Source organism: Astatotilapia calliptera, chromosome 5 (genome assembly GCF_900246225.1).
Source record: "Astatotilapia calliptera chromosome 5, fAstCal1.2, whole genome shotgun sequence".
In the NCBI taxonomy this organism is placed as follows: domain Eukaryota; kingdom Metazoa; phylum Chordata; class Actinopteri; order Cichliformes; family Cichlidae; genus Astatotilapia; species Astatotilapia calliptera.
The window spans coordinates 31,166,690-31,190,343 of record NC_039306.1 but is presented as its reverse complement, the minus strand read 5'-3'; the positions used below and the strand labels follow the sequence as shown (position 1 = coordinate 31,190,343).

Below are 23,654 nucleotides of genomic sequence, written 5' to 3'. Positions count from 1 at the left end.
GCAAAAGGGTGAATTCAGTGAAGTATTCGAGTGTTTAGAGAGTTTTCTAAAGAGATGAAACAAGCAATGAATCATTTTGTTAATTTGTTCATTTCTGCTCATGCTCTGGCAAACAGAATTAAATCTAAATTCTTTAAGATAGACGTGCAAAACAAACAAACAAACAAACAAACAAAAAAAGACTCAAGGAAACCTCAAGGAACGTTAGCTGCAGCAGTACTGAGGGGTGTGTGTTGTGCTGTCCCAGTTAAAAACAGCCACAAATGATTGGAAAATATATGACCTATTAGTTAAAGTTGACATTGTCCGGCTTTACATGTGCAAAATATTCCTTTTGTTCAGTGCAGCAGGGTTGGAGGTGAGAGTGACTACTAACCCCACGATGCGTAAGGGTATTAGTTCCTCCCCTCACTCATCGCATCTTGTTCTCCCTTTGTCTTTGTCTGGGGAAATGGAATCTGCAGCTTATTGATATTAATAGCGCACAGGATCTGTGGTTGGAGAGGAGCTGGGACCTGGGCGAGAGTGGTAACTTGATATGGCTGGGTAGAATTGACAGTCCTCCTGCTTGACAGGGTGGAAAGGGGTTTGTTGTAAAAATGGGATTGCATAATGTTCTGGCCGTGTGTGCTGTGCTGTACATTGCTGTACATACAGGAGCGGGGTTAAACATTTCGACCGGCCTGATCTGATTTTGCATGTTAAGTGTGAAACCTTTCTTGACCGTGGATGCTGAACTGCACTGGCTGTGACTTCTCTGCTGACAGAATAATAAACAAAGTGCGATTCTCTGATGGATCAGTAAACAGCGGCATGCATTCAGTGGTCGATGAGACATTTTATATTCAGTGGGCACATTTGAATAGTGTAAAGAAATGTTTGTCCTTGCTTGTTTTGGGTCCACTTCATTAATATTAAGACAGCAAAGCACTCCATGGAGAAAAGCTGCGCTCTGTGTACTTTGTTCTTAGCTCAGCAAAACGTGAGGGCAGGTCCAAAGAATCTGGGGGATCAGACAGGCCTGACATTCACCAGACTGCACTGTTGCCTTTTAAGCTTAGAAAAAGAGAATCTGAAAATAAGCACCCAGAATAAGGGCTGGCTGGATTGAAGTTGGGTTTAATTGGTGGGTTTTGAGTCTGTTTGCGTGTCAGAAAGTGCTGTTGTTTACAGTCTGTGTGGGTGTTACAATATAACGCCCTGATCCTGCCAATCACATTAAAAAGAAAAAAACACAACAATGCATTTTTCTCCACTTTTTTAAAATGCTGACTTTTTAGACTTTATGAGACTTAGCCATGGTTTTCATTTAATCAGTCCTTCTTAATAAAAGCCCAGAAGAAAAGAGGGGGAAAATAGTGTGCAGTCAGCCCTTTTGGCAGATCAGATCATACAGTAAGCAGCTGCGTTTGTTGAGAAGTGAGTCATGCTTTAGATTTTCCTGTGTTTCATTGCACAGACAGTGACTAGGAAAATCTCCTGCACACACCCTAAAAACAAATACCAGTGACCCTGCATATCAGTGACTCTACACAACTACAACTCTTCTACACACTATTTTATTTACACAATGCTTTTAGCTACGTTAAACCAGTATCTCAACTTTTTTTGTTTAGATTCAAACAGACTATTATAGCCTGGCATGATAAATAGATGCTGTAGAATTATTCAGATGCTGATGCTAAGTGGACCAAACATGCAGGATGGGCTGTAAAGAACCACGAGACAACTCTGGCAGCCTCCTATTGACAACCATTGAGTTGAGCATTAATTAATATGGTAATGATATGTGAAGGTTCATTAACAAGCCGCCACAGAAGTAGCCACAGATATAGTATTAAGCGTGCTTAGAGTAATTAATGGAATAACTTTACTTAGTGGTAAATATTCATGGGCCCTCATCTTTTTGTCTGCACGGTGTGAAGAGAGAGGAGAGCCTGTCCATTAGAGGAGCTGAAGAGCTGTCCACAGTGAATGCAGGCCTTTTGTTGGGATTGGGTGCGTTTCAGTGGAGGGGTATTAATTCATATTTTGAACATGCAATCTTACAACAAAGCCAAAGGCACTGATAACATACCTGTGACTAGAGAGCATATTGTGAAGCCGTGAACCCTTCAAAAAATAGGAAAGTCCACTTCACAGGTTTGTGGACAGAATAAAATGAGTCTTTGTTCACACTCACATGTAACCACAGCCGTTCATTACCATAGCAAAAAACCCTTCTGATTGTTCCATTTCCTCTGAAAATAAGGTGTTTGCATGTTTTTCCCACCATGACTACAATGAAGCCCTGTGGTATTTGCATACAAAATAGAAACATTTTTATGGATCACCTGAAAGCTATCGGGCTAATAAAAAGGTCTCGTAGCGGCACAAATAAAAATTTCATGCATAATTAACTTAAAAATGTAATGTTCATTTTTGTATCATTTCATTATGTATATCTTACATTGTAGTCTTTGTACATACTAGTAGCCAGTTTTTAAAATTTCTCAGGCTACTTCAAGTGGCATCCAGTAACAGAAGTAACACTATCAGTATTCCACTACCTCTTCAATGAAAACATAGTGGAATACATATTTCAATTAAGTGTATATAATTAATGAAAGTCAAAGCTTCCTGCTCATTATCTTTTACTTTTAAGCAATCGCTGCTGAGATATGTGAGTCATTTTTGACAGAAATCAGCAAGACATCAAGTCTTGTTTTGCTTTATACCTCTTTCCAGGAGTTGTCATCAATCCAGCAACCCACCCAGGTAAAGAAAACACAATCCGAGTGACTGTACTGGAAAGATAATATGGAGAAAATACACAGAGCAACTAATTATGACAGAACATGCGTTTTTTTAGTAGCTTTGCTACTACAAGCCTGGAACATGCCCCCTTGGGAAAGTCCAAGATTAATGGCTAACTGCAGGCTATAACTGACAAACAGGTATTTTTCTATTGAGTTTGTATCCAGCAGATTATTGGAATTCTGTGCTCACCAAGATGTTGTTTGTTGCACGAGTTTAGCTGAAAGGTTTAGGTGGAACAAAGTGCTGTTTTGTTTGTATCACTGGTGTAACTCTGTGCAGTTAGTATCAGTTTTACGTGTCACTGCACTGTGAGATTTCCATGTCAAAAGTACTTTGTTGTCCTATGTGCCGTTGTGTTGGTTTTTTTTTTTTTTTTTAACCAAATGGCACGGCAGATATGCAACAGCCAGCCAAGACTTTGCATGAGAACCTTAGAAAATGCTTCTTAGTTTCCTTTGTCTTTTAAAATTGTTGCATTTAGATTCATTTTCTTAGATTTGGCCTCTTACTGAGCATGCACATAACCCACCTTGGTGGGTAATTATCTCAACCAGGAGTTGTTCTATTCCCTAAAATCTCAATGTGGGAGTGTGTGATGGGTTCCCTTTTCCCAACCGGGCTAAGCAGCATGTGCTTGTTTATCCTCACCCTACGATCTGTGCACCCCCACTGTTCTAAATGGCAATATTACAACCCTGTGCTGTTTGAAATGGAGACAATTATCTGTTTAGGTATTACAAGATGGGCTTTATATTACAAGGAGAAAAGGCGTACAGCTGCTATCAGGATCCCGTTGTTGCCTTTTCTCTCCAGTACAAATTTTCCATCATTAAAATGATAGAACATTTATCTAAATGGATGTTATGCATTGGGTAAACTCATTTAGCTCCCGGGGCTCTTTCAGGTGATGGGAATTAATGATGTTTAGTAGTTTGAAACTGAAAATATCTGTCATTTGTCACCACTCACCATTGATTTACGATTCCATTGATGATATGTTAATTGAAGTGTAATGAATCACAATAATAGGGTAGTTGTGTGGGAATGGTCCATTTTCAATGATTGTTCAACCCTCGGTAGAGTTCAGAGCGAGCTGCATGTTGACTCGCGTTTTCAACAAGGGCGTTTAACTCATAATTAACGCTGAAACTGGGCACGTTGGTCCGGGTTGTTTTTATCTGCGTTCGGCATGCTTTAGATATACACTTTCACAAATGCCCGGCCACATTTTTGACTGCCAAATGTAAACGGCAAAAAAGAACAGCGGGAGAGGGAGTTGGAGCCTTTTTTTCATATTTGGATATGCTTTAATGCTTTTATTCAAATTCACCTGAGATATTGGTCCACAGTCACTTCTCAGTTTACCATAAAAATAAGATTTTGTTTCCTTCTTTCTTTTTTCATCTTTCTTCGCCTGGGTTGAGTGCTCACTTAGGAAAGCCGTGAATTCAGATCAGGTCCACCCAGGGGAGTAGAGCGAGGGCAGAGCAGGTATAGATGAGGTGTGTTCACCAGCAGGGGGTGCCAAGAAGGGCATCTTCTGTCAGTAATATGAAAAGTTTTTGTCTTGCAAATAAACCATTCACTCACAGACAGCCCCATTGTTCACTTGTTATCATCAGTGGGTGTAGTTGTAGTTAACAGGCAGATGGAAATGCGAGGATGTGTCGGACGGTGACAATAGTAGGCTACAGGAAGATAAAGGAAAGGTGCCTCCTGCCCCGCTCTGAGCTGAAATGGTTGCTTTTACGTTCCTAGCAGCTGAGGAAGGTACACTGACTGCTTGTACAGCTTCATACAAACAAGGGGAGGCAAACAGCACAGGAATGTAGAGAATTGATTTCTTTCTGATGGTTTCTCAGAACATATAAGACTGTTTGTGCCGGTTATCAATTCCAATCGATAGCAACTGGTGGAAGCCGCTGGCTCGTTGCCGGCTGCTTGTAGTTTACACCTGTGTACCTCGTGTTTCTTTTTTTTGTAATTTGGCTCGAGGGTGCTGATGACGAACATTGCAGCGGTAATTATTTCAGAATTCTAAATAATTCTCCCGTTTTGTGTCTGCAGGGCGAGGAGGCTGTTTCACCACCGCTGGAACTGAAGATTGCTTTAAATAAGCAAGTCCTCGTGGAAGGTAAACACACAATCATTTACCAGACTCCAGACCCAGCATGTGTGTGCGAATGCTCTATTGAAAGGGCTTAATAAGTAACTGAATGCAGGGTGGTTTTCTTGTTTGTGTACTGTATTTTTGTGTGTGCATGTAGGGCCAAGAGGGTGGGCCGGGGACTTGACAGGTGCACTCTGTTAGTGTTTAGAGAAGCTGCTGATCAGAAACTAGAACCGTGGCTAGTTAAGAAAGTTAGTGGTTTGATTTTAAAAAGGTTTTTAGTGTTGAAGGACTAATTGGACGCAGGGGCGTACGGACAGTAACTAGATTTTTAGGAAGGTTTTAGCTAAAATAAGGTAATGCTGTGTTTACCAAACAAGACAAGGGAGTTGGAGTACACACACAGCTGCTATGGTTGGCATATCACCCGTATCTCAGGTTTGCTTCTCACACCCGTGTCTCTGTCTGAGAGAGTCTGAGGCCCCCTGGATGTGAACTTCTGGATGGAGCGATTGGGTGAGGCTTAGTAGGACTTTGGAGAAGTGCTTTGCATGCGGGGGGTGGGGGGTGATAACACTTCAGGAGCTCAGGGCTTCAGAGGAGGAGTGCGTCTGTTTTCTTTCTCGTACAACTTAAAGCTCACCTCATCTCCCTCTCTTTGCCATATTTTCTTTCATCTCTCTTTGTATTATTTCTTTTCTGTCTCTCACTCACTAGCTCCCCCCCAAAAACATGCTGTGACTTGTGAGTGGATATGTTGGACATGGGTAGCAGTGCTTTCATTGTAGGTAGCTTTTTAAATGGCAACAAAGCTATTCTGAGTAATGTAACTCATGTTTGTTTGGTTTTGTTTAGTTGATTTGATAAATATTAAAATGAATAGTTGTGTGATCAGTAAAAAAAAAAAGAGATTGTACTCTTTGTACTCTTGAACCGAGAGAGACTTTGCAAGTGTTTTTCTTTGAATATATTTCTTCAAGTGGCATGTTAAAAATGTCATATTGGATTGCTAATAAAAAACACCTGCCTGTAGACAAATCCTGTCTTAAATATTAACAGCTGCAGCTTCTCCGTACATTCTGAAAACAAATATCTAAGTGTTGTTACAGTTGCACTGTAGGACTCTCTCTTCTCTGCAATGTAACAATGTATCAGTAAGCCTTTGGTCTTCTTTTTTGGGATTCAGTCACTACCACGTTTACAAGATTCAGCCTTGGGAAAAAAATGGAAGCAGAGGACTCATGTTGAGAGTTTATCTGGAGTGCATTCTCCGCATACTCAGGTCCACTCCACCAGAGCCCTCAGCTGCCTGCTCCAGATGTAAGATCAGCACTGAAATCTTCCAAATGGTTGTGTAATTAATGTTAATGTGGCAAGATCAGCTTAATTGTTGACACAAGCTTCCAATGTGATTTTGATTGCATCACTAATGCAGAAATCCCCGTGGCAGCTTATGGGATTAATATGTCTTGGTGTTTAAAGCTCTTTTAAAGTGCAATCGAGTCAAAGAGGACGAGTGTGTAAAAAGCATGTATGGTGCTCATTTTTCTCTCCATTTGGACCGAACGCACTTTTAAAAATATTTATTTTAAAAGCATGCACTTTAGAGTATGACATATACTTGAGGTGCAGGCTACTGACAAAAGTTTTGATTTGGATATCTGGAATATTTATCATCATACGGGCATATTTCTGTGATAGGGCTGCTTCTGATGTGTGCCGTGTGTTTGCCTCCTTTTTGGCCAATTTATTCAGACCTGATGACATCCAGCTTTCCAACCCAATAAAAAAAAAAAAAAAGACAATCCTCAGATGCCCAAAACATGTTCCCCTGTTTTGAGGTCTTTCAAAGTCTTATCCTCTCATGTTGGATGTCATTTGAATTTCATGAATCCATGTAAGGGAGAGAAGAACACAATGTGCAAAGAGGCACGTCTTGTAATTCTTGCTTTGCTGTGAATGCTTATATTGCTTTCATTTAACTGTTGAAGTTGCTTTGTTTAATCTACTTTTTATGGAAGCGTTAAGAATAAACAAGTGGATTCATGAGTTGGACCCGCAGAAAGGTCGTGTTGAGATTTATGCCGGGATGAAAATAGGGCCTCTGTAATCGTTCCCTTGACTGCATTTATTGCTTACTTTAAAAAAGTAATTTCTTTATATCAGCATCAAGCTGAAAATTGCCATGTATTAGTATTAGGCTCGGTAAGCTTCTAATTCTGTGGCATTTACAGCCGGCTGTGTTTCCATGCATTTATAACACTTTGATTCTTAAGAGCTCCTTTAATCGCTTATGCCTAGCTTGGAACATAATAAACAACTCGCTGTAGCGAAAGTGCCACATGGGGGAGATTTCTAGCAAGAAAGTAAAACGCTTCTGTCATTTGCAGTTTTGTTGCTGTGTTTTTCATGCACTGTAAGTACCGTAATCTACTCTCTGAGCTTATCTGCTGCGGCTAAAAACAGTGACAGGCAGAATAGATGCAAGGCAGCGTGAAAATGAAAAATTATCGTCACTACAAAGGCGTCACAATACAGACCAGCGCAGAGACATACAGCGACCGTATGCCTCTGCCTTTTCCTGTTGATTGAGATCGCAGGATGTGTCAAAGCATTCTAAACACCCTCACCTGGCCACTGTCTGCGTTCCCTATCTGATGCTCTGCTCCCATGGGTGCATCAGCTGCTATCGGTACACACTCTGGCAGATCGTCTGCCTTCGTATTGTCTGACTAAACAGGTTGCACAGTTAAATTCGCGCCTTATGTTCAGTACCGTATGTTACACAATGGGGCGAGATTCTTTCCGTGCAACTCTCTGAATAGGAATTATCTGTAGTCGTGAGGTAGGTGGAATCCTACTTATAATGTCATCACAGATGTGCGATCTTGAAGCTACTTAAAATATCTTTTTTTGTAGAAAAGCGCATTTGACAAGTTTCAATCTATTTTTCTATCAGCATCAGACAGCCATGTCTTCTCTTGGTCTGGAACATATTGATGGATGTGTACTCTCTGGTCTGCCTCGGCGAGTGAGCAGCTTTGATAATGTCAGTCGGCTACCAGGTGCAGACGGCTAACGTGACAGAGCCCTCGTGTGAGATTGACTGAGGTGACAGAAGTAAGCAAATTCCATCTGCAGATGAGTTGTCTTATAGCGAGATGAAAAGAAAATCACAAAAGTGAGAGGAAAAGTGCCAGAGCTCTCTTTCTCAGTCTTGGCCTTGTGTCTCAGCTTCAGAAAAGATGAAATAGAGCTAATAAATGGGATTGATTTGTTGTCTTCTGAGCAAAATGACTACACAGGGTTTTTTGTGGTAACCTAGGGAAGCATCTGTCAGACTGCCTTTACAGCAAAGCAGTGGTGCTGAGACGGATGGAATATCTTATGTACATACACCCTCACCACCTAAAGCACAGCAGTACATTTATATATTGCACACATTCTACAGATTCCTGTTTGTTTCCACTACATGAATGTTTGTGGCTATGTATGAAAATTCCATAAAGTTCCTTGAAGCCTCAGTGCCTCTTATTTAGATAGTTTGACTTTGTTGCGCTCACTTCATGTCATGGTAGATATCACTTTGGCAGTCCTTTGCTTTCTCCGTTTATTTTAGAAAAACAAATCCCTTTTAGGGATAAAGCACCTGGTGGGGCTACTTAATGGAATGGTTTCAGACCTACGCAAATAAACAGCTTGCATTTTTGGTGTGAGATTAGGAATGAGGCTGAGATGGAGCGAGAGCTGAAGAGAGGCGGGTAAAAACCAAACAAAGAAAGTCAACATGTGGAGAGCACAGAAGTGGAGGAGTTGCATGTCTGCTTCTGCTTCCTATAGTTGACTGTATGTACTTGGTGCCTAAAGTAATACTCATGTGAACCTGGACTAAGACTTTCCTTTAATAACTTCAGGCCGAGGTAAAGCCCTTTTTTTGAATAGCTGACCAATGACTCAGCAGTAGTTATTCAAAGGGCTGGAAAATATCAGAGTCTTTGTTTTTCCCTACACACACACACAAACATGCGGTTATATCTTAACCCCGAAAAGATAGCGAGGGAGTGGACAAGGAGAAGAGCAAGTGACCAGTGAAACATAAAGCAGAGTGACGGCTACATTTGTTTTTAAATAGCTCATAATGGATGTTGAAATTAACAACAAATTGGGCCTTTGAACCCAGACACATTTAATAATATCTCCCTGTTTTTATTCAATCCAGAGTTTGGCACGGGTCTCCATTTCACACCATATACTGTTCCCACTCATTAGCTTATTTGATTTTCTGGAGAGTGTCAAAAACTTTTGACTACTGAGTCATAATTAAAGCTGGAGCTCAAGTACAAAATTTGTCCACACTAGTGATTTACTCAGCCTTAGTACTGACTGAATGGCAACTAAAACATGGCTGTAGAAAGTACCTGCTAAAATTAGCAATTAAGAGTTATTCTCATGAGCTAACATTTTGAAAACTGAGACACTTGGTCTCACCTGAAAGTGCCAATGCGCTTTCTCAGGGCATGCAAATGTAGGTTCTTGGTTGCTGGTGCGATACCATCAAGGCTCTTCAGCAAAATAGTTGGTAAATACTGCAGAATGTGCTAGCACACTAGACACTTGTGTTTGCTGTTTACTGTTTTTTACCACGCACGCCCTTCTGACTGGGTTTTATTAAAGGGATGATAGATTTCAAATTTTAGTCAACAAGCTAGTTAAAAAGAATGCTAAATGTACACTGTTTGTTTCAAAGGCACACTTCTACCATCAGCTTCCTTTTCATAACCATCTGCAGCCCTGTCTCTTTTGTAGAGCAGAGTAGGATTTATTAAAGTGAATAATGTGACACAGTTAATGAGCTTTGATAGCTTCCTCCATTGTGAACTATTCTGCTTTTGGCCCTTTAAAGGTCAGTATTGTCAAGATATTTGGTATTGGCCTGTAGTGTTCATATAATTTAAAGTTGATTTTAAGAATTCAGATTTAGATTTACTTCCTGTGACTTGGTCCCTTTGAATGGATGGGATCATTGGCGTAGGTCTGATCTGATTCTGTTGTAATGTTGTTAGGACTGCTTTTAGTTTCAAGCTGTTAGTTTTATTTGACCTCTGCTGTGAATTTGTGTTCAGACATCTGCATCTTATTTTCCTTTATGATATTATTTCTATGTCAGTGAATGTAACCACAGTAGTATATTGAAACAGTTTCATGAGCTTATTGTTTCTTGTTGGAATTGTCCACATGTTCACCGTTGCAGTCCCTGTGCGCTTTGGCCTTTCGTCTACATGCAGACGCAGGATCTCGGACAGCTTTACTAATTCCAAGATGAAAATATTGGAAATACCTTGGGTTAAGGCTTGTTGTGTACGTGTAGTACGAGTGGAGACTTTTCATCAGTGACACCTCGAGACACTACGAGACACTGTACCTTTTGCTGATTGGCAACTGAAAAGAAAGCTCCTCTGCTTCCTGTTTGCATGGGTTCATGCAAGCCCAGTGTAGGTAATGGTCATGCTATATGTTATATATAGAATAAAAATGTAATACGGTATATATAGCGATAGACAGCTGAAATATTGATGTTACCAGCTGCTGCGGGGAGAAGCAGAGAGGTGTTTTCAGACTTAGCCGCTATTGTGTGAACATGGCCTGAAAGGGAGAGAAAAACTGAAAAGCTATTTCTAACCAAATGTGGGTTTATTTATGTAATCAAATGAAAAAGGTAGAGACATTTTTTAAAGTAACATTTATTTACAGTCTTCCCCCCTCACTCTTTTTTTTAATACTGTGGTTTTAGCCTTGGCTCCTGCCTTGTTTTCATAAACAAAGTCTCTTTGGCCAGCTAGAAAAAACATAGGCCTGTTCAGTGCACTGAAAACAGGAATGACAAACACCATTAGCTGAAAAATTTCCATCTCATTGCAACTATGTTATTGTTTACTTTACCATACACGTCCTAATATGGTTACCTCCCTGTCAAAGCGGGCCAGAGCAAAGCCGAGGGGCCCTCGCAGGGAGATGCTTTCAGCTGCCACTTAGACAATAAGAAACAAATGTCACAGCTCGGCAAAATAGCCTGGCTTTCACAGTCTTACAGTACTTGGCCTTCGACGCTGCTTGGCTCAGGCTCCTGTGTGATATTTAACTACTCTGTAGTGTTAGATGCCCTCACAGTGTACCCCCACATCTCTTCGTCGCTGTGCCCTCTTTTCTCGCCTTCCTTTTGTCTTTCTTTATTTGTCTGTATCTCCCCATCGATCTCTGTCCCCGTCGCGGTGTTAGCTATGTGTGGGCTGACTGATGGGCCTCTGTTTGCTGTGTTAGGTTATTTATCGGGGTGGTGGGAGGGAGAAGGGGGTGCGGTGATGTGTTTGGAGCGGCTGTTGCCCTCCTCCCTGTGGCCGAGCGGAGGCCAGTTCAGCTGCAGGTCACGCCCTGGCCCGAAGCCGACGCCGCGTTTGAACTGGAAACGTCTTGGCGAGACTTAGAGGCTCTTTATGATACTTGGATGGAATCACAACCGCACAACCTCCAGAAAGCCTGGGATACTGCAGAGGAAATGTAGCGTTCTGGTGGCTGTGGCTTTTTTTACTCTAATTTTTTGTAGTTTGCTGAAATATGGGTTGTTGTAACTACCAGTTTAGTTGATTGTATTGCAGAAGTGCAAATTAATGCTGTTACAGATAGAAAAACCCAGGAAAACTGTCATTAAAATGGGAAAAAACACACGATACTCAAATTGGCATTCATCTGAGGTCGGCATTGAGGCTTTTTAGGTATTAGGGTCAGGTAACTTCACCACAGGTTAGTCTGGCAGTAGTTGGAAATGGGGTTCTTTCAGATGCATGGGCTTTCTTTTCCCCAGTTGGTAGAGGATGATGGCGGCCTCACCTCAATCCTAAAATCCTCACGTTTATGATATTTGCCCAGTATTATCTGTGCCTGTGGATGAATGGGAGGACAGAGCATGAGGAATGTAGAAGGTCAGACTGCGTGATTTACACAGTACAGAGCCATAGAATCCTTGGGAAAATACTTGGGCTCGGATCAAACAGACGTCATGTGATATGTTCTTAACACTGACCTTTAAAGTCATGCTTTTTACTGCTGCACTCTGGTAACGGATGCACTAAATGTAAAGTAATTTCTGTGTGTTCACCTCAAAACACAAATGGATTTTTTCTTTTACTAATTATGGCGGTGTGAGGTTTGTTTGTTTTTTTAAGATTACACCTCAGAATAATACAACTTTCAACCACATCTTTTTCTTCCTAAAAAAATCTTTTGCATTGCATTTTTTTAATCTGATTTTCACAGTTGCTCTTATTGAATACCTAAATGAGTCACGGTGACCTTAAAACAACATGACACATACACAGAGGAAGATGCAAAGAATTTATCAAATCATTACCCACCAGTTCACATTTTTACCTGGCAATGAATGATTAATAGACCTTTTTTCACGTTTATTTTGAACCATAGTTAAGACTCACATCCTGCTCATTATTTCATCAGTATTTGTTCAGGCCTAACTATAATTTCCACTCCATTGCAGTTATATTTTCTTGATAAGCTAATGGCGCTGACCTTTTCTTTATTTTGTTTTTCATCTAAGGGAAAAAGACTATACCCTCTTTGACGTTAATGAACTTTGTGAAGAGGTTTGTTTACTGGCTTCAAGGTCAGTTTCTGAGAAAGGCACCGGGTTTTCTTGTAAACATATTTACAGCCAAAGATGTGTAAACATTGTAAATGCGTACATGTGCAGCAGGGGCAATGCTGGCATATTTTCCCTTTTTTTTTTTCTTTCTTTGTTTTTTCATGACCTTTCCCCTGTGACACACGCATAAAGGCTATGTGTGCATAAGTGTTTATCTCTGGAAGCACTTTAAAGCAAAATGTGCACTAACAAAAAGCAGCAAACAAAAAAAGAAAAGAAAAAAAAATACTCTTAGAAAGCGTAATGATGTGCTTACTCACAATATAAAGCTGATAGAGGCGAGAAAAGGTAGAGTAGAGGCAGGCAGCATGGCTAACGCAGGACTGGTGAGGGTATTAAAATATGAATTAATGGAATGTTGCTCAGGCACATCTCTGGGTGTAGTGTAGTGTTAAAAAATAAAATTTATGTTGCCAGCTAGTAGCCGTGAAGGTGCATTTGGACTTAGTATCCTTTAATTAGAAGTGAGATATTAGCATTTCATAGGGCTTTATGCTGGGTGAGGGGATCGGCCGGCCACCGCGCCTTCATTAGCCAGCTTCTCTGTGTAATGAGTGCCGTCATTAGCTGATGGAGTGGATTTGCCCCAGCTCTACCTTGAAAGGCACATCTTTTACATACTTGCAAGGAATAAGGCCTTTTAATGGATTTCTTAATGAATAAAATAAGATGCCACTTCTTTAAAATTTGACGAGTGCATTTCTGATAATGCACACCACTAGCTGCTGCCACTTTTTTGGTGCGTTATTAGCAGAGGTGGAAAAAGAAATGCTGTTGTTGGGGAAACAAAGGTAGTCGTTGGGCTTTTTATTGTGCAAAATTTGAAAAATGTCTATAATGTGTAGCTGATGAAAGTGCCAGATCATTAATATGCGTTTGAAATAAGGCGTATGTGATTTCTGTCAGGGTCTGAGGCTCTATGCTAACACTCGCCATGTTTGTAAGGTAAAGCGGCAGGACAGCTATTGGATAAAACCTGACTGCAAATTATATGTGCGGCTGTTGATGAAGCGTGTGCGCACGCTCAACAACAGTCAAGACAGTCAGAGGAGAGGTGTTTTTTTGCGATATGGAAGTCTCCCTAAGCCTTTGGCTGCGGCTCCACTCTCAGAATCAGCCGTGAAGTGATTAGTATTTTATTGATGAGCTCCTGAAGTGGCAAGTGTGGGAAATTGGATCTTTGATCTCCTGGAGTTTGGGAAATATATCCTGAGTGTGTGGAGCTCTCCAGGTAAAACACCCCCAGCCCCCCCCCCCCCCCCCCCCCCCCCAGCACCAGCAGCACTGTGATGCACACAGACGCACATGTATACATACGGGCATGTCGTTTGTGGGGGCTATTCCTCCCCTTCTCCAAAACACATATTTGTTTTGGATGTTTTCACTGAGAGTCTACACGGTGATTACAGATGTTCATTAACAAAATTGGGTATTTGTTTTAAACTTTAACCAATCACTTTGATATGCTAATTACAGTGTAATTTAATTTGAGCCCTGTAATGATGATGCTGTTATTATGGACATAAATGATGCAGTTAAGCTGAGAGTAATCTCATTTGCATACTGTACATGCCAGTAAATTAAGCCCTTTCCTGCGTTGCTTCAGCTTTAATTTTCCACTCCTTTTCACACAGCATCCCTCAGCCCCTGTGCCTAATAGCAAGCCGGCTTGTTTGATGTGGAGAGCCGCTTCCTCACAGTAAATCTAGTCACAATATGTTATACATAAAGGCTCTCATTATAACTCTAAGTGCCCTTTTAAGAAGTTGGTATTAATAAGCAGGCTGGCTTTTCATGCTTTGTAGTGATACACAAAAACAGTTTTGTCCCTCACCATAATCATCTTCGGGATTCTTTAATCTGCATCTGAGAAATAAAAGCTATCATGCTTGTAATAATGATGTGCCCAGGAATACTTAAAGAGCCCTAATCAGATTGTATATGTCCTCCACTATGTGCTGATCAGACATATCTTCAAATAGGTGATTTTATTTTGATATTCCTACTTTGAAAAAAAAAAAAAGGAAAGATGAAGGGCGTTTGGATGTGTTTCTATCCTTGCATAAAAAACTAATTGACAAATATTGCCCTGTTGTATGTTTAGCACAAATAATTTGGATTCATTTCTTTGTACAAATGTTATTTGATGTCTGTATGAAAGAGCCACATTTGTGACAGAGGGACGCGGCCGGCCTTGATAAAAGCTCCTGTGTCTTCATTAGAGAAGCAGCACCTCATGGTGTCTGATTGTCTGATGTTTGCAGGGAGAAGGTAAACATGTTTGTCATACGGCGCTGTATTTATGCTGCTCAAACATGCGAGGTAGGCCGCGGTGAATGTTAAGGACTTTGGCTCGGCGCACGTCTGAACGTCTCAGTGAAACGTGCAGCCTCACAATGGTCTGAACTTGCCCTGCTTGCAAACAATAGTCCAGCTCCCCCTTTTTTTGCGTTTGGAAGGAGGGTTAGAAGGCTGTTTTATGGACTTCAACACTGACAACACAATTGCCCTTCACTGAGAATGCGCCTCCATTTTGTGCCATAAAGAATATTATTTTTCTGCCAGCCAATTTTCTCTGTTAGTCTCTAATTGGCTACATAAATCTCGGCCGTTGAGGGTGAGAAATGTTGCGGTGTCACACAGTGTAATCTTCACCCTTATTTACCAATTCATTAAGATTCATTGATGCAGGATCGGTGAGAGGAAATGACAACATAAATCAGGCCTCCAACATAATGACCCTAATCAGTTGGGAATTGCAGAAAATGTCATGATGAACTATGTCCTTGTATTAGTGCCACTGTACATTGTCATTGTGCTGCTTTATGAGTGGGACGCATCATCCTGACATGGGCTGTATTTAACAAAAAAGAGTTGTTAAAACCTGATTCTATTAAAAGGAAGAAATTCATGTAGGGTCTTCTGCTATTTAGCCGTTTGCCCTTTATCTTCAATTTAACTGCTTGATGGAGCTCCCTTCCTTTTTAACCCTTGCTGTCCTCTCTCTGGGAAGCCATAACATGCTTCTTAGGCTTAAATGACCCCTGTCGTGGCACGTTGAGGAAGAACGTCTCCATGAGGAGGAGTGGGGGGACTCAGTGGGTAAGGCCACACCCATAATAACGACAGCCAATCACACGTCAAAGAGCCGACTGCGTACGTTTCATGAACAGAGAACTTGGTCAATTTTAAGCAGCGGTTGAAGGAATGACAGTTGTGAGTAACTATTTAAACAAAATAGTCACTCCATTACCGTGCCATTATTTGTGTGTAAAGGTTAATGACTGTGTCTGGGAAATCAATAGCTTAACTTAATCTCTTTGTGAGTAACTCTAAACAAGAGAGGTTGGAGACATGCACCCGCTGTGCGTTTTTGTCTGCAGAGGAACATTTAACACCGTCAAGATTTTTTTAAATAGCAGGGGTTTGACCAGACCATGCTTTCTTCCACTTATCGTGCATGGTACTGAGAGTGGAAATGTAATAAATGGATGTAGCACAGCTGATGACTTACTCAGTGGTAATTAGCAGCTTACTTTGTCTTTAGAGCTGTGGTTTACCACAGGTCTGTGTTTGCGATTTCACAGAACTGCAAAGCTTTTACCAAAAAATGATTAAGCTCATGTTGTCAGACGACAAAGGAAGCGTGCACTTTGATGAGTTGACACCTGCCACCCCCAAAAGGCAGCAATGCTAATAATATTTTCCTTTCTTTGCATAGGCACACAATATTAATTAGACAAGTTCGTTAAGGCTAACCTCAGTTTTCCCAGGAAAATCTATGTGACACATTTGGGAGCAGCACATTGGGAGCAGCCCTTACATGGATTCTACATAAGATTCTAGTAAAAATGATTAAAAATGTATGACACACTTTAAGTAATGTTAAAACAATAAGTGCTTTTGCAACTCCCGTAGGACGCTGATAGATTCGTGTTTTTCTTTGGGTTTTTTTGTGTTTGACACATCTAATTGGTAAGACGAGCTTGAGGGCAGCAGTGCTTGCTTTTTTTCCCCCTTCCATTGAGCCCGTGGTCAGAAAAAGCAGCCCCTCGTCTCCTGGTGTCTGTCCTCTCGCTGTAGTGTTAATGGGCATAAGCCACATGTGAGCGAGATTATCAAAGTCAAATGAAGGAGAGTCGCTGAGAAAATGTGTGGCGTACCACTCCTAAAAGAGGCTCCACATCCCAGAATTACTATTCCATTCATGCACAACCAGATTTAAACTCATTAGATTTCTCTATTTACTTAGTCTCCATCGGCCCTAGTTGCACTAAAAATATCATGGCCTGCCTTACTTTGGCACATTCCGTCATTGTCTGTGCACAGCAGGCCGTTGCACAGAGGTGTTTCTCTCATGGCTCCATGCAAAGGAGACAAACGGCTTTGTGTGTTTTCTGAAATTGCGGATCTACTCAGCTTCGCTACTGGAATCTGCCTTTTTGCGCCCTGCTTGTTGTTAATTTATCTGCACTTGTAGCGTGTTAATACTCAGATGTTCGCGTGAATCATCCTAGTCACCTCTGCTTGCGGTGTAGTAATAGGTTTGGATCTAAACTTTCATGCTTGAGAATCCTATTGTAGTCATCCCGAGGTGATATAAATATGTGTTTTGATCATATTTTATGGCTTCCTCTCATGGGGCTAGCAGTTTTTTAGGGGGACTAAATTATATCAGTAGGGGAAGTGCAGGGGGAAAAGACACCAGGGGATCCTGGGTGAGGAAGCCTTGTTGGATGGCTTCATCTCAGCAGATGGCAAGTTGTTGTATGCATGAAAATTTAATGGTCAAGGTGATGTGCTGCTTGAAAGTCCCCGCTATACATTATCTACTGTGTATAATCACTTATTTGTGGGCAATTACATTTTTGATGTAGCAGGCAGACTAAGTCATAATCTTACTATTCAAGTCACACATAAATCAAGTAATCAAAACCAGGCGCTGTGATTTATGAAGGATAACATCTTTTCTTGCTCAGTTCCACCTAATTCCTTCTTTGTTGTTTTTCTCTCCATGCCCTGGTGTAGTGAGTGCCATCTCTGGGAGCCCTCAGACTTCCTTTGTTATTTCCACAAACCCGGTTACTGAATAATTGAATGAGGTAAATGTTTAACATGTTTTTACAAGTTCCTCGCTGTGCTGTTGTGAAGCGCCACTGTTTGTTGGGCCTGGAAGAAACACACGATTGCTTTGCTTGACAATGATGTGTTTCCATAGGAGACCACCCCCATGGCTGCCCACCCCGCCCGTCACCCCCATCTTGTTCTCATTCACGGTGGCTTGCGAGCAGCTGCAACACGCCAGCCTAATGCGTCTCGAAATGTCAGAAGAATGACTTTTTGTTTATCTTGACTTTTGCCTCGCTGTTTATTCTAGTCAAAGCTGCGTTTGCATCGACCTTGATTCCCTAAAGCCTCGCCCCTCCTTCTCCCCTCCTAGAACCTGTTTACACTCTGCCTGCCCCTAGTGTCACCTAGGAAATTGGCTGATCATTTCACCTGGTTAATATTAAATGGCTCCTGCAAGGAGATGTGTTTGTTCATAAACACAAACCCCTGCTCCTCGTGTTTACTGTAGCCATGGCAGCAATCACTTATTAAACAAACAGCTGCTTTGTTTGCTGGTGTCAGTGGCCTGCTTATACCCTGTACAAGGTCTGGGAAGAACTTCTGTGTCTCTTGTGGAGCAGAAATCTAGGATTTGCAATGGGGGTATTATTTGCAGAAGGGTGGGTGCAGCGTGTTTTACTTCTATATTGTCAGAGAGGTCTGGAGATATGCTTTGCTTATCTGTGACTTGGTTGAAGTGGCTGACAAGATTACACGGTTGTTTGGTCTGACTGTGAAGTCTCCTTTGGCAGAATGTCACCACGGCCGTTCGTTTCTCTCAGAAGAGGAGCGGCAACTGGATCCACCTTCAGGCTTTGTGACTGAGGTGGTTCTGCTGTGTGGAGATGATATGTATGAGGGAGTGGGAGTGCAGTTTGTAAAGCTTGTTGGAATTTAGCCCAATTTCTCCGTGTTGTGTTGTCCAGTGGAATATTTTCAAGAGATACTCAGAGTAGTTTGTTATCAGTGATGAGGGCTGCGATAATGGATTATTTAACATGCAGCTTGTGTTTGCCTTTCGACTTTTCCCTCACATCAGGAGCCAAAATACAGCAAAACACAAGCCTGTTCAGCAACCTTCAGAAGCATTCTGTTGTTGCACCTTTGGTGCACGCCGATGTGTTGTCTAGTCTGGCAACCAAGCTGAACCTAAACAGCTCTAAAGTGAACTTCTCCCTATTGTGTCCTCCTTTGTATGTCATTATCTCCCACCCAAGAAATGTTGTGCTTTTGTTGTGTGCTTCTGTAAACAACGTCTGTGTGAGAACTTGGCGAATCGAAGCAGGTGGCTGCCGAGGCTTTGCTGTCATGAGCATTAGAGAAAAACAGAACACGGAGAAGGGTCAGAGCACAGCTGCGCGGACCAGCCCTACCTTGAATCCACCGCTGACTCGTTTGAGCTGTTGAATTCCGGGCAGGCATGACAGGGGGACAGGCATTGGATTTCCATTGTGGTGATGAGCTCTGGCCCGCTGGCTGTTCTTAACCTTCAACCTGTCTGGTCAGGTGGGAGACCCATGTGACTCTTGTTTGTACTGTACTCCCTATGCCATTTGAAGCAGGGAAAACAAAACAAACTGTAAACAAACAGGAACTCTGACCTTTTTTTTATTATCCAGTGTTTGTTCCAAACACTTGTTTTATTTTGCAAGCAACTCCCCCCTAAAGACCAGGCAGGCATCTAATAATCAACAGCACAGCTAGTTCTCTTTGTACAAACTGTTGTTGCCTTGTTTTGATCTCCTGGAATTTCCATTATTTTCATTCTCTTTTGTTTTTTTAAACTTTTTTTCCAGCTCCGAAAAAACTGACATGCTCCATTAATAATAAGAGAGCTTTTCTTTTTCTTTTTTTCCCCTCACGTCTCCTTTTGTGTATTTTATTATGTTGAAATGTTTGTGTTTGGACCACGAATGCATATGTTCTTAAACCGAGTAACTACACCCCATTTAGCATGATGCTTGACCCATAATTACAGTTGAATTTGCACGTGGTGTATAAATGGAACAAATGGAAAAACTTGGAGCTTTTCGAGTCATCGTCATCATCATCGCAGACACACACACACACACACACACACACACACACACACACACACACACACACACACACACACACACACACAAGGCTTTCCCCAGAGCAAAGTGAAAATAAATACATAGATAAACAAACTCAGGGCCGAGTCACGTGGCCAAGTTGCCCGGGCCTCAGCTGATGATGATGGTGTCCGTGCCTCAGTGCTTCACAGATTAACATTGTTATCAGCACAACTCTCTAATAAGGCTCTTTCCTATCTGCTTGATATTTATGATGGATAATGCCCATTTTCCATTTTCTTTTTTCCCTCCAATTTTTTCACTCATGATATTGCAGCTTTGAATTATTCTGTGCTAAAATTAATGAGAAACTAGATTTATGGGTTTCATTTGTTTGTCAATTCGAAAATTAATTGGGTGTTAATTTTAGCCATCCCCTCATCAGTGCCGGTCGCAAGCATGCGCGCATTACTTTGCATTCATTGTAGCCTTCCTCTCCTTTATTGTGGGTCACTAGTTTTGCATACATTAAAATAGCCCCGCGGCTCATTCTCTTGATTACTTTTGGAGATGCTGTGCATTTGGAAATTTACGCCTTTCCGTTACAATTATGAAAATTTTTGCATGGAATGACAGTGCATGTATAATAGCCATTACCCCCCCCCCCCCCCCCCCTTATGTAGCTTTAGAGAGGGGAAAAAAAAGAAAAAGACAGCTCTTTTTTTCCCGCAAGTGGAAAATATCTTTTATTTGAAAAATAAGTGGGGGTGAATAACGTCAGCACATGGTTTATTTCAAATGGCATTTAATTTCGCCTGAGAATGTGTGTTTCTAATTGGTGTCTCAGAAGGGGAGTTGGTGCAGGCAGGGGCCTGTAGATGGAGTTGTGGCTGGCTGGGTCCCATCCCACAGTATTCCTCTTGCTCACTCCTTGTTTAGAAAATCCCATTATGGAGGGAGGCTGTGCCAGACTGGAAGGGTGAGCCGGGTCAACATCTGTCTGGAGGGAGAGGGGGGCCAGCTCAAGCTCCAGCCCAAAGAACAGGCCCTGTAGGCCGGGCCCAAGCTGCTCAGACAGGCCCCTGAGTGTGGGGGCGTTGTGACACACAACTGAACCGGCACAGGCCACAGTGTCAGATGACTCATTCAGTCATGCTTCTTGCGAGGAGGGCTGAGAGGAAATGTAAACTATAATGCTCTTTGGAGTTTGCTTTGTGTTCTGGTACAGTTTTAGCTCCTCTTAGCCCCAAACTGCTGCTGATGATAGTGAGCTACGAGCCTGTCCCTAAAAAAAACTGATTTTGAAAGCGCAGTTCTCCTCACACCACTGTTTATTTTTTTAAATAATCCCATTTCTAGATTATTATCTCACCTCTGCTCTGTAAATATTCTTTTGTGACAAGTTGTCAACCCCAATTTCCTGTCTGTCAGCCTGAGTGTGTGTCCCCTTGGGTGTGTGTCTGCATCTTGTTTAGATGGGATCTCTGGAGACGCTGTGCATGTGTACCTGAGCACATATAAACTCAGACTGGCCTTCCTATTACATGCGTTAAATGCAACACCATAAATCTGCATTTAGTTCCACTTTCACATTCTTTCATGATGAGGCCCAGTGTTTTAAAGGCATTTATTCTGCTTCATATAAATAATTAATCAGCCAAGTTAATTTGCTTCTGCCTGACTTGGTCAGCTTCATTAACTGCCCTGGAATTGGGGGGATAGATGCATTGCAGCAATGAAGCCTGTGACCAGCACACAATAGCTGTAAATCATTCCACTGATTTGAGGAATTCAGGCACAGATATGCACCAGTGTCACTGGCACTTATCCCCAGAGAGACAGAGGGGGTGTGCTGGGATAGATGGCATGTCTGTCTGGCTTTTGTGTATCCAAAAACAAAACTGAGGACATATCTTGTAAGCAAATAGCTGTGTATTCACTGATTGCTGCTGCCATAATTTTACAAAAAGTGTGCAGTGGTGCTTAAAACGACTGCCAGTGTTTGTATTTTACCCTTTTCAGTTAGATTAAGTTATGAAAGTCAACATTTTTTTCCAATGCAAAAGGATTTATTTATATTCAGACCTTTGTTTTGGTGTTAATTGAGCACCCCTCAAGGATTTGACTGTTTTCGTTCAGCCTCAGATTGGATGTTTCTCATGGAGATCCTTTGGCAGGCCTCACAGAGTCGCTCTGTTTCCCATTAAAAAGCCATTCTGCCGTGGTTCTTCAGGGAGCCATGCAAGTAAATATATCCATTTCCATAGAAAGTGTTTTGTTTTGGAGGTCCAGTGTTTTCTTGGGCTCCTCTGCTCTCACTCAACGCAGGTTGGGTTCCTCTACATGTGTGCCGAACCCCAACCCCTCCACCATGCCCCCCCCAGCGCTCTCCATATACCCTATACTGAAGGATACAAACAAAACCCACTTGCTTTTCTCCTGCCCGGTATGGACTTGTCATCTGTAAAGGATCTGCACTGGAAAAGACAAAACAAAGGAGCTGTTCATTACTGTGTTTAGAGGCAGCCTGTGAATGCGTGTGTGTGTGTTTGCCTCATTGCATATGCTACACGCAAACAAACAAGACACGGGGAAGCACAAACCAACAGGGAAACCTGCAACAAAAGTGAAATTGTGTGGGAAGAATATGACAGATGTTTATAGTTTGGCCCACAGTTGAAATGCGACCTCATTGCAGTGTGTTTTAACAGCTGCTTCTCTCTGTCTCTGTCCCTGTTTTCTCTTCTTCTGCGCCTTCTCTCAGGTTTTTAAGTCATGATGCAAGAATCTGGGACGGAGGCGACGAGCAACGGCCCAGCCAATGAGAATGGAGGAGCGAGCGTGGAGGGAGTACCCAGAGAGGGGCGACCAAAAAGTGCCGCGCCGTCAGCGGAAGTGACTGCAGCAGATTTCCTGCATCTCCAGCAGCACCAGGTAGACCATTCACACCTGTCTTCACTTTATTAAGCCATGTCAACAGCAGGCCGATCCGCCTCTTAAAGTGCCTCTTAATATTTAATTCCTCCTCAAAGTACATCTAGTTCATAAACACATTATTATTATTATTTATGTATACTGAGGCCCTTTTTGAATATTTAAAAGACGAGGAGTGCTCTTTCTGTGTGATTGTTTGGTTGCAAACGTGTTTATCGTAGCATGCAGCATCTGCATTTCCATCAAATATTTATTATGATGTTCTGACATATTTTAAGTATGTAGGTGCCACAGGATTTTGTAGACAGTTAAGGAACTGTGACATCCAATTGGATGACAGCGTTTTCCTCCGGCTCATTGTAAACACACCTCACACTCACAACTAATGCCACACTCTGCTGTACTAACCAATGAGGTGAGGAGACAGACGCCGGCGTTATCGTCAGTGAAGCCGAAACATTTTCACCATCTCAGACTTGAGGCAAACAGACAAGCTCTTTCTGTTGGTGTCAGCGTTATGTGTGGCACACGACACTGCGTTTAAAGAAACAACACTGAAAAGATCAGTGTGTCTTCTACTATCTTGGTCTTTGCGACAGCACAACTAGGGTTGTTGTCAGGAGCTGTTTGGTGATGATGCACGGCTCTGTGCCGCTGTCTGTTGTCACAGCGCATCCATCAGCATTTTTACAGGGAGGCAAACAAAGCTGTAGCATGGAACAAGAGGGAAATGGCATTGTAACACATAGAGCTGAGCAATAACTCAGTATTATCATTTATCATCTTTGAACACAATCATCACGGTGTTCTGATGCTGTGATATTTGGCTACTGATGAACAGTTCTGTTTTTCGGAAATGATGGGAACATTTTGATAATAGGACAAAATAGCTTAGCCGTTTAAAGAGTCATTGCTTGGCATTTTAGGTGACGTTTAGACATAACATAAATTT

At 41.8% G+C, this 23,654-nt stretch overlaps 1 protein-coding gene across 8 annotated transcripts in view; it reads left to right on the top strand.

Annotated features, from left to right (window-relative positions):
- Positions 1-23,654, top strand: part of foxp1b (forkhead box P1b) — a 147,921-nt gene that overhangs the window by 44,690 nt on the left and 79,577 nt on the right. For 7 of the 8 annotated variants that reach the window (XM_026168893.1, XM_026168895.1, XM_026168898.1 and 4 more), the window contains 2 exons: positions 4,867-4,933; positions 22,533-22,702. In XM_026168893.1, coding sequence (XP_026024678.1) covers positions 22,544-22,702 — 159 coding nt within the window. In that variant the 5' untranslated portion in view covers positions 4,867-4,933; positions 22,533-22,543. Of the gene's footprint in view, positions 1-4,866; positions 4,934-4,987; positions 5,426-22,532; positions 22,703-23,654 lie in introns of those variants that run through there. The other variant, XM_026168897.1, reaches the window with a different exon arrangement.